The sequence below is a fragment of the Bison bison genome, unplaced genomic scaffold (assembly GCF_000754665.1).
Source record: "Bison bison bison isolate TAMUID 2011002044 unplaced genomic scaffold, Bison_UMD1.0 scf7180017864487, whole genome shotgun sequence".
In the NCBI taxonomy this organism is placed as follows: Eukaryota; Metazoa; Chordata; class Mammalia; order Artiodactyla; family Bovidae; genus Bison; species Bison bison.
Genome location: NW_011495047.1, coordinates 6,530,416 through 6,541,789, shown reverse-complemented (window position 1 = coordinate 6,541,789; position 11,374 = coordinate 6,530,416). Strand labels below are relative to the sequence as shown.

General features: G+C 37.1%; 1 protein-coding gene across 2 annotated transcripts in view; it reads right to left on the bottom strand.

The window, feature by feature from the left end:
• Positions 1–11,374, bottom strand: part of SUPT3H (suppressor of Ty 3 homolog (S. cerevisiae)) — a 389,319-nt gene that overhangs the window by 82,806 nt on the left and 295,139 nt on the right. For both annotated transcript variants that reach the window (XM_010863087.1, XM_010863085.1), the window contains exons 7-9: positions 10,711–10,823; positions 9,570–9,677; positions 5,842–6,009 (exon numbers count right to left, since the gene is read on the bottom strand). In XM_010863087.1, the coding sequence (XP_010861389.1) occupies positions 5,842–6,009; positions 9,570–9,677; positions 10,711–10,823 (389 nt within the window). The remainder of the gene's footprint in view (positions 1–5,841; positions 6,010–9,569; positions 9,678–10,710; positions 10,824–11,374) is intronic.

Here is an 11,374-nt window from a genome sequence, read left to right as displayed (position 1 = left end):
CCCAAAAAATAAAGTCTGACACTGTTTCCCCATCTATTTCCCATGAAGTGATGGGACCAGATGCCATGATCTTCGTTTTCTGAATGTTGAGCTTTAAGCCAACTTTTTCACTCTCCACTTTCACTTTCATCAAGAGGCTTTTTAGTTCCTCTTCACTTTCTGCCATAAGGGTGGTGTCATCTGCATATCTGAGGTTATTGATATTTCTCCCGGCAATCTTGATTCCAGCTTGTTAAGAGGGCAATATCCTGCAGACAAAGAGGGTAAGGGGTTTTCCAGCGCTTTCCTCTGTGAAAGCTCCTTTCTATCTGAAAAGTGGATTTATTTCTTTGCTACATGGCCATTGCAGAGGGACTCTTCCTTTACTTTCCCAAATAAGTTCTACTTTGGTATAGAATATGTTGGTCAAAATCTCCCAGAACTTCTGGCATGGAGATCCAATAGACTTCAGAACACTGAAGAAGGAAGTGTAAGTTAGAAACCACTTGTGGCCACTATTTGTAAGATGGCAGCAAGTAAGCCATCCTGTTTGAATCATGCTATCATTGCTAAAAATAAGAAGTTACCTTATATAAAAATAAGAATATTCAATTTTGTGAAAAATGTCATTAAAATTTCTCTTTTGCCCATTTCTGGTTTATCTGCTATAATTATGCCATTGCAAACACCAGCATAAGTTACCACATGTGCTTCTTCACCCTCTTGATTTGCCCACTGAGTTCTTTGCAAGGAAATCTTTACATCTCAAATGTGTCTGCAGTATTGTTTTCATCTCAAAAAATACCTTCTCATTTCTGTAAACATCCCTTCCCTCACCAAAGTACTAGTAATCTGTTTAAGTTCAAAATTCATATCAAGTTTAGAATTTTTACTTCAGCAGTGACTTCATAAATTTTCTAACAGTCTTCAAAACTGTTACAGAAGGATTAGTATTAAATTTATGTATTTGCTACACTAATAAAAATATTATGTTATAAATACATATGAAGACTGTTAGATTTATATACCAATTTAGCTTTCTCATTCTGCTTGAGCCCACATCTTGGAATATTCCTTAAATTTTCAAAAATGAAACCCACATGTTTGACAAAATACTGAGTCTTGTTGTCTATAGTGTATTTATCAGAATTTCTGTGGGGACTAAACTCCTAATTTCCTAAAGTCAAGAACAAGGTGCTTGATAAAATTCTTCTTCATGTGTCAGCTGCCCTTCCCCCGGCTGTATTCATATTCCATTCTTGGATTCTTCCATTTCGTTTTCAGTTATGTCTTTTTATTCAGAAGCTGCTGCTCAACACTGGAAGTGGAAGTATCACACGGAGTTCTCCATACTTCCTGGATCTGGGCACTGTCTCTCTTCTGTCCTTGCTGACTTGAACTGAATAAAATTCTTCAACAGTTTCAACACTCAACTGCAGTACAAGAAGTTACCCTGAAACTTCGGTTGCACCAGGATCTCTTATCTGACTCTTTTCTTCCCAACATAAAAGCTGTTGGGAAGAAACAACTTTTTTTTTAATCCTTTCTCAGCTTTCCCCTTGCCAGGTAATCTAATATTTAAGAAGGACCTGGAATCTCAGATAACCCTCTTACTCTTTTCACGACTACATCTTCTGTTAAACTTGATACTTTAGATTCTACAGAGGTGTAACAGAGGAGTAATATGTATCTCCGATCAGAGCAAGGGAAAGGTTAGTAGCCTTCTGTCCCTCACTGACCACATGGATTGATGTATGACCAGAGTGGGCAGGCAAGTGTCTTTTTTCTTCTCACTCTTGTACACAGAGCTCTCTCAGTTCTTCGAGTTTATAGAGGATTTCCCTTCAGATGAAGTTGGGCCACTCCTTGGCTAAAGGCTATAGTATAATACAGTTAAATACAGTTAATTTTCTCATTCCAAAATTTAACTGAGATGTTGTGTAATCTGTCATTCTATTTAAGTAGGAAGTGATTTTTTTTTAAACTAAAGAAATTAACTAGAAAAGGTATTTGAAAAGAAGATAATAAAGAATCACCAAATTCAAAGATTCATATATTATAAAATTTGGAAAAAACACAAGATATCTATTCTAAACTTTCCCAACTCCCCACATTATAGGTGATACAGTGAAGATAAGGGACACTCCCAAGATTAAAACGACAGTATTAAGATATGATTATACATCAAGTTCCTTGGCTTTCAGTACCATCACAGCTGAGGTTTCCAGTGAGTAAAAAATCAAAATATAGCAAGAGCTTGAATATGGAGTAAGAAATGGTAACCCACTCTAGTATTCTTGCCTGGAGAATTCCATGGACAGAGAAGCCTGGCGGGCTATAGTCCACGTGGTCGCAAAGAGTTGGATACAACCAAGCAACTAACACTTTTAGTTTCCTGAATGTAGAAGATGCGAATAAGTAAATAAAAATAAATAAATTACTTTACATACGCATAATTACCAGGTTAATTATAAATTTCTACGTAGTTTGTAAAGCAAATCCACTGAGGAGGTCCTTAAGTAATATTTTACACTCTAGTTTTAGTTACTGAATGAGTTGGAAAGCACTATAGCCGAAATTCTTTAGAACTACTTTACAATACAGAAGTTCTTTATTGTTCGGAGTTTCCCTTAATAAAGAAGCACTGAGCTCTGTCACTTTGAAAATAGAAGGGGGAATCCAGATACGAGGATGAAATTTAAATGTGCTCACCATCAGTTATAAGATGATATCTTGGCACAGCTCCACTACTAGTAGTGGCAAACAGTTTCTCTTGTGCCAACCAACGTGTAGAGAAAAGTATACATTTTGGACAAATTATAAAAAACAAGTACCTGAAAGCAAAAGAGTGATCTCACCCGGACAAAAACTGAAAGGGCGAGTACTATATATAGGAGGAGGGAATGGCTGTGGGTTGGTTTTCTGTTTTTCTGTTTTAGCCTAAGGGTAGGCCCTACTCAGTACAGGGTCACGGGACCTTAGAAGCATGAAGAACTGTAGCTCAGAGTTCAGGGCAACCACAGTAGGTGTAAAGAGAAAAAGAAAATCCCAAAAAAGGACAGAATCAAAGAAAGGAAGACAAATATTCAGTGTATAAATTTTACCCAAATCTTTGACTAACTTCTAAGCTATTCCTTCGTGGGACTGAATCCAAGAAACCAAGGTAAAACTAAATAAAGGAAGAGAGCGTCTAGCTGCTGAAGAGGCATTTGAGTTCGGAGTTTATAGAGTTCCATCTAGAAGAGTAAACAGTCTGCTTAACATACATATGAACACACCACCAATACCACCTCTTCTCATAGGAATACTACAGAACCTGAAATCTCTACAATATATTACTCACAATGTCCAGCATATAATTTAAAATTACTAGACATGCAACAACACAAGAAAGTGTGACTTATACTCAATGGAGATCAAAATAATCCAGATAGTTAATTTATCATATGAGAGTTTTAAAACAGCTATTATGAAATAAAAGAAGTTAAAAAATAACAATAAACTATAAAAAGAAATCAAAAGGAAATTATAAAACTGTAAAACAAAATATCAGAAACAAGACATTAATGGATGAGTGTTAAGACTGAACGGACAGTAGATAGAGTTTGGAACATAAGGGAAGATCAACAGAAGTTATTCAACCTGAAGAACAGGAAGAAAAGATTGAAAAGGAAATTCAACAGAGCTTCAGGCACACGTTGAACAATACCAAAGTAACTAACGAAAATATACCTGGAATCTCAGAAGGGGAGAAGAGAGAACATGAGGCAGATAATAGAAATAATAAGAAATAATAGCTGATAATTCCCCCCTCAATTTAAAAGTATTCAATTTTCAAGAGGCTCAGAGGATTCTAAACAGAAAAAATGCAAAAGAAAACCATATCTATGGATATCATGGTCAAACTGCTTAAAATCAAAAATAAAGATATGATTTGGAAAACATCCAGAGAAAAACAGAACATTACAAACACACAAAAAAGCTACAAAATCTTCTGACATGTGATTAAAAGCAGTGGCTCTAATATTTTCTCCCATTCTGTGGGCTGTCTTTTCATTTTGTTCATGGTTTCCTTCGTTGTGCAAAAGCTTTTATGTTTAAGTGGGTCCCATTTGTTTATTTTGATTTTCATTACCCTATGAGGTAGATCAAAATAGATCTTGTTTATATCAGGCAGCGTTCTACCTAGTGTTTCCCCCTAAGAATTTTATATATCTTGTCTTACATTTAGTTCTTTAATCCATTTTGAGTTTTTGTGTATAGTGTTAGAGAGTGTTCTAATTTCATGCTTTTTACACAGTTATCCAATTTCCCCAACATCACATATTGAAGAGACTGTCTTTTCCCCATTGTATTATATACTTTTGCCTCCTTTGTCATAGATTAGTTAAGCATAAGCACGTGGGTTTATCTCTGGGCTTTCTATCTTGTTCCATTGACCTATATTTCTGTTTTTGGGCCAGTACCATTCTGTTGTGATTACTGTAGCTTTGGATAAAATGATATAATCATTTGGGAAAAAAGTTCTTGTAGTTTCTTTAAAAACTGAGCACATAGCTACTCTATGATCCAATAATTTCATTTCTAGCTAGTAATTTCATTTCATTTACCTATGAAAAATGAAAGCATTTGTCCATAAAGATTTGTACTATAATGTTTGTAACAGGTTTATTCATAATACCCTCCAACTGGACATAGCCTAACTATCAAAATGAGAATGAGTAAACTGATATACAAGCAACTTACTTATCAATAAAGAAGAATAAATTACACTTGTACTTCAAAACATAAACTTTAAAAATACCCTGAGTGAAAGAAATTTCACACAAAAGAGTATACATATTATATTCTCTTTGTATGAGGCTCCAGAAGAGAGAAAACTAAAAAGTCAGAACTGTGTTTGCTTTTCTGGGGATGGTGACGGGATTGCCTGGAAGAGGTGTGAAAGAATTTTTGGAACTGATAGTAATGTTTTTTGTAATCTTGAGAGGGTATCAGAAAACAATGTATTTATATATCTGTCAAAACTCAGCAAATGGTATACTTAAGAATTGAGTGGTACACTGTATATAAACTTTACCTTTTTTAAAAAAGTATAATGTATACATTATAAATTTCTTTATAATGTATACATTATACAAAATTATGTGTTCTGGCACAAATTATACTGATGCCTGCTGCTTACCTTTTAATGTATCAAAAAAAAAAGAACTGGTGGATGGATAAAAGAATAATCAGATATACATATAAAGTAAATGTAAATATAGTAAATATATTAAACATAGTAAAATTTTAATTGCAGAATCAGATGATAGATATATGGTATTCACTCTACAATTCTTTTAACTTTTTTGTATGTTTGAAAATTTTTATAATAAAGTATTAGAAAACATCAATATCTTGCTGTAAATTGGCTGTTTCCAAAATCTGATTAATGAGAAAAACAGAACACATGTTCCATCCCTGTGAACTCAGTAAGCTCTCCCTGTGCTGTGCTGAGTCACGTCTGTCTCTTTGTGACCCCATGGACTGTAGCCTGCCAGGCTCCTCTGTCCATGCGGATTCTCTAGGCGAGAATAATGGAGTGGATTGCCATGCCCTCGGGGATTTCCTGACCCAGGGATCAAACTCAAGTCACTCACATTGCAGGTGGATTCTTTACCATCTGAGCCATCCAGGGAAGCTCCACCCACTGGAGTGGGTAGTCTATCCCTTCTCTAGGTGATCTTCTCAATCTAGGAATTGAACCCGGATATCCTACATTGCAGGCTGATTCTCTACCAGCTGAGCTACCAGGGAAGCCCCAAGATCTCTTTTCTTTGCACCAAAAAGAAAGAAAACGAAATAGAAGAATATATTAACCTTTTTTCTTTTCCTTTGCTTGGTCTTAGCTGAGTCTTGCCCAGCACTCCCATTCCCTAGGGATCCTGATGTGGTCTTCCCCGAGTGCTGTGAGCCTGCTGATGGAGCTGTTGGTGTAGGAGGAGGTGTGTTCTCAGGAGACTCTGGATAGGGCTTCATGCAAGACCCCTGTTCAAAGACATGTGGCTCTGAAATTAGGCAACCAGAACTTCTACTAACATTTTATTTAGATAGTTCATTAATTCAGTAATATTTGAAAGTTACAAATATAAAAACCCCATTTATTATTATCCAGTCCACAGAAATGATGCCATCATCTTGCCCCTAAGGGTCTAAATATATTAATTTCTAATCTGTCTGATCATTCAGATGAAAACTAGGATTCCTCAGATACAGCTTCCAAAATTTCTGCTGATTCAGTCAGATAGATATTTTTACTGAGAAGTTCTGTCAGTATTTCAAAAGCACTCAAAAGGAAGTTCTAAACTTTCCCCCCCCGAACAGGATGCCTTTCAGACATTCTCTGTATCATGGTGACCGGCCTTCACTTCAGGGTGAAATAACTCACACTCAGTGCTTTAGGGTCACTGCAGCTTTATCCCTAGCTCCTCCAACACCTAGTCTCTTCCTTCCTTCAGAACATCCCTCACATCTACCTGCTTTCTTTGACTATGCCTGCAAGTCTGTTCTCTCTCCCTGGTGGAGGTCCTTCAAATATTTGAAGACTGTCTATCTCATAGCCTCTTCTCTTCTACAGGTCAAGCACCTTAAGTCCCTTCTACCACTTATTATGAGACGTGCCTTCGGGGTCCTCCTCCCACCCCTATTACTCTCCTTTAGATGGCCTCCACTTTGTCAATGTCCATCCTCTCAGATGGTGCCTAGACACTGAAACAAAACAAAAGATATTGTGATGTTTCCTTTTCAGTACCGTCACAATATTTATTATTTATCATTATAAGAAACTTATAGGCAAATAAGTCTTTTTCATATATGGTATTATAAATCTATATTTTCCCGATCCTATCAACTGTAATAACTATGCTATCTACTGACCTATTTAAAAAATTATGCTAAACTTTGTAAAACATTTTGCTGAAATTCAGATACTGTTTTCAAGAATATTTCTTTGATCTGCTTGCCTAGAAACATCAAACAAGAAGGAATAAAGCTAATGTGGCATGAGTTGCTCTTAGGAAAAACAAGGTAATTCTTAGAGATCATTACTTCCAGAATATAAACCATGTGTTTGAAAAAAAACCTCTGGAAAATTAATTCAAATTAATATTAACCTTGATAATCTGAGAAACCTAAGTTTAACTAGCTCAGTTCTTTATATGGCTAGTGTTCAAGAATGACAATTATTAAAATAGAATGCATGTGATTAATTCCATGCCTTGTGTTTCCAATCCAATTGACTGTACATAGCACCTCCATTTGGATCTTCTTAAAATACCCTTTTGAACTCATCACTCTTTAGCCAAGAAACTTTCAATTCTTCCTTCCCAAAGTGTCTAAGGCCTTTATTTTCTAATTTCCTACTTCCCTTCTCAATGAATCCTTGGCTTGAATATTTTAATCAGGTTTTTTCCTCCCTGTACAACTGCATTTATGCTGCCTCCAAAGCCTACAGTATTTTCCCCACTTTTATCATCTCATCAAAGTTTTATCTTTTCTTCAACACTCAACTTCTTTTCTGAAGTCTTCTTTCATTATAATTAGGGAGCTGCTTTTATCTCTGAACTTTCTGTCTATGACATTCATTTGGAAATCAGTACATAAAATCTTGAATTGTCTGTTTGTTCATTTACCGCTTTGCTTGTTTTGCAGAATGTTCTGTCTCCCTGAATACAGATCATATTAGTCTCCAGAGCCCCCACTGGTTCCTAACCTGGTAAAGTCCCTAAAGCAGCCCCTTAATTGTGCTTGCTGACCTGCAATGCTGATGAACAGGAATTCCTGGCCTAGAGTGGTCACTGTGTGTTGAGTTAGGTAATAAAGGGCAGAAAGACTTCGAGTCCCTCCAAATGTTCATTTTGACCACTAGTCATATTGGAGGAGGGGTGTCTGGCCGGCCAGGGAAATGCTGGAGGCCTGTATCAACATATTTAGCCAGGATGCTTTCTGACACTCCTGCTCCCATCTCCCAGAGAGCCCAGGAAGTTCAACACATACAAGCCATCTTTCTTAACTGCTGGGTAGCTGGGAGCAGCAGCTGTGGTTGCTGAGCACTGTCCAGGGCAGCTTGGCCACCCTGGAGAATCAAGAAAGTGCGGGGTGGAAATACAGTTTTCCTAGCCACGTAAGCAATCCCTTGAATGTTATGGGAAAACTAGGCTTGTTATGTTCACTGTAAATTTCTTTAATTAGAAATGTTACAACAAATTTGTCTGATGTTAATGAAAAGCATACTTCTACACATATTCATAAAGTGAACACGTACCAAAGACAGTTTAAAGGGTGTTCTTTGACATCATAATTTGGGTTTGTAACATAAAGAAAACAAATACTGTTTAATCAACTGGGTGTGCTTTAGGGACTTTTGAAGCATGTTCACTGATAATGATGTATAACCTTTTTCAAGACAAAAATGGATTTTTAATGGGCATAAACATTTTAATTCCTACTTTAGTTCTAAGCCAATTTGGTTCCACAAGGGGCATAAAAAAGATGTCATACTTTTGGCTTGTAATAAGATACAGGCATATATCTTTATATATCTCATAAGTATCTCAGAGCAGAGACACTTAAACTTGGAGTCCAGTGGGTTCACAGATCCTTTATATTCATGGAATGGTTTCAGAGAGTCTCTGAATGCCCTGAAGTTGTATACAAAATGTGCAAATGTATTTATGGATAAAGGATTTACAGTTTTCTTCGGATTCTCAAAGGGGCTTAGTAGCCATTTTCAGGTTATAGGTTTCACCTAACTTGATCTGAGGCTCACTTCATATTATACATGTGAATGTTAACCAAACCTCCTTGCTGCCCTCTTTATGGTCATTAGGTTGAATTATATGAAATTGATGTTTATGTTAGTGTAAAAAAAAGTCAGATTATTTGCAAATTCATTAACTAGGTGTTACATTTATGGTTTTTAGGCACATGCTGTTTACAGGAATTATTTTTTATGCCAAAAATGATACACACTTATTATACAAAGCCTTAAAGTTGGAAAGAAGACTCCACAGTCCCCACAGGTGGGGATCCCAGCAACAGAAACTGAATATAGAAAGGATCTGATTTTTGCATGATTGGATCAATCAAACCCCAAAGGATACATGGAGCCATATTTCTTTAGATCATGTTTAGAGATGGATCCATAACTGGAAAGTCCAACCATCAATAATGCCAGGAATTATCATTACATGAATAAAATAATCCTTTCATCTTTGAAGCGAAAATTAAATACATAACTTTTCTCCATGTTATTCAGTTAACTAAACCAAGTGTTCATCTCCCACGGAAATGAGAGGTACTCTTTCACTGAAGGGCCAGGAATACTAAATAAGGCTAAGAGAAGGTGATAAAATCACTGCATTAAGTGGACTGTTAGGGCCTGAAACATAGTAGGTATTTGTTTGAATGTTGAATGTATTAAGATTCTGTGACTGAAGGCTATATATTCCTACATAATCTTTTTCTTAGAACTACTCATGTAAACACCAAACATGAGAGGAAAAAAAAAACCCCACAGATGTGTCAAAGCCAGATTTTTTAATACTCACCTCAGCAGAGTTGTGGTACTGAATGAAAGTGGCAGAGATGGCATGGCTGAAGGGGTCTCCTGCCTTGGTTACCATGTCCTGCCTCACAAGAAGAGCCAGATCCACCAACTAGAAGATCAGAATAAGAAAGTTACAGAGCTGGAAACAGTCACCAAGGTGACTGAAACGGTAACTACATACAAGCAATTATATCCCAAATGTTATTAGTAAGATGGTCTGCCTAAAACATCTGTATTGTGGACATAAAGGTATGCTTTCATGGCTGGTAAGTGGACCTACTTATGAACACAAAGGATAAAGTCTGACTTCCTAGTGGAGTGGTTCTCAAAGTTTATAATCTCCAGGAAAACATTTTTAAATACAGATTTCTGGGTTCCATGCTCTGAGAGTCAATAATAATTCAGTACAGCTGCTCTAGGATGTAGCTTAGAAATTTACATTTTAGACAAGAACCAAGGTGAAGCGGATGCTTGCAGTCTGAGAACCAGGCTCTGAGAAACTACTAGAGGACAGTGATTCCAGACTCAGGTTTTGGGAAGCACTCAGTGGGTTGTACATTTCTAGAGAGGTATTTTTCAAAGTCCAAAAATAATCTCTAAGCAAGAGAGATGTGTACTTGGAATTCAATGTTGACAAAAACTAGGCAAGGATAGTTTCTGGTTTGGCTAAAGTTGCAAGAAACAGTCACTTTTGCCTAATACCCACTGGAGCTGAGGATGCAGAGAAACATAATTGGCCTGCTGCTGCTGCTGCTAAGTCACTTCCGACTCTGTGCGACCCCATGGACGGCAGCCCACCAGGCTCCCCCGTCCCTGGGATTCTCCTGGCAAGAACCCTGGGAGTGGGTTGCCATTTCCTTCTCCAATGCATGAAAGTGAAAAGTGAAAGTGAAGTCGCTCAGTCGTGTCTGACACTTAGCGACCCCATGGACTGCAGCCCACCAGGCTCCTTTGTCCATGGGATTTTCCAGGCAAGAGCACTGGAACGGGGTGCCATTGCCTTCTCCATAATTGGCCTAAATTTCAGCAAAACTGAGATTATCATAGAAGAGAACTCATGGCTGTTTTCAGTCCTGGTAGAGCAGCAGGTGGAAGGGGAAAGCAGCTACATGCAGCTTGATACGACAGATTCAAGTTCTTACCTGTGCCACAGTTTCATACGCTAAATATGCTAAAATTTCCATAGCAATAACATTGGGCTTTATCTCCATACTACCGCAGTCCAACCAGTCTCGAAATTTGGACCCTTTTTTGGCTAGTCATTAAAAAAAAAGTAGAGAATATTTAGTTTTTGAAGTGTTTTAATACTGTATATTACTATCACAAAGTGAAAAATATATCTATTGAAAACAATGTGCATAAAATGTAATTTTTAAAAAATCTTGTTAGTGTCTAGATATATTCTAGTCCCAAGAATGCCTTTACACATTTGCATCTTTCATATCTTTGCTGCCTAGAAGTACGTTAAACCACTGAATGCTTAGCACTTCTTACAGTGTGTTAGAATAGCTTATCACTGACCATAGATTCTGTTCTAACAATAGTCAGAAGAATCACTTGCTTGATGTAACTTTATTCTTATGGAAAGAAAATCCTGGAAGAAAGAACCTGTGATGAAAAAAGGAACACACGGAAATGTATTTTTCAATTCAGTTCAGTCGCCCAGTCGTGTCCGACTCTTTGCGACCCTGTGAATTGCAGCACGCCAGGCCTCCCTGTCCATCACCAACTCCCAGAGTTCACTCAAACTCATGTCCATCAAGTCAGTGATGCCATCCAGCCATCTCATCCTCTGTCATCCCCTTC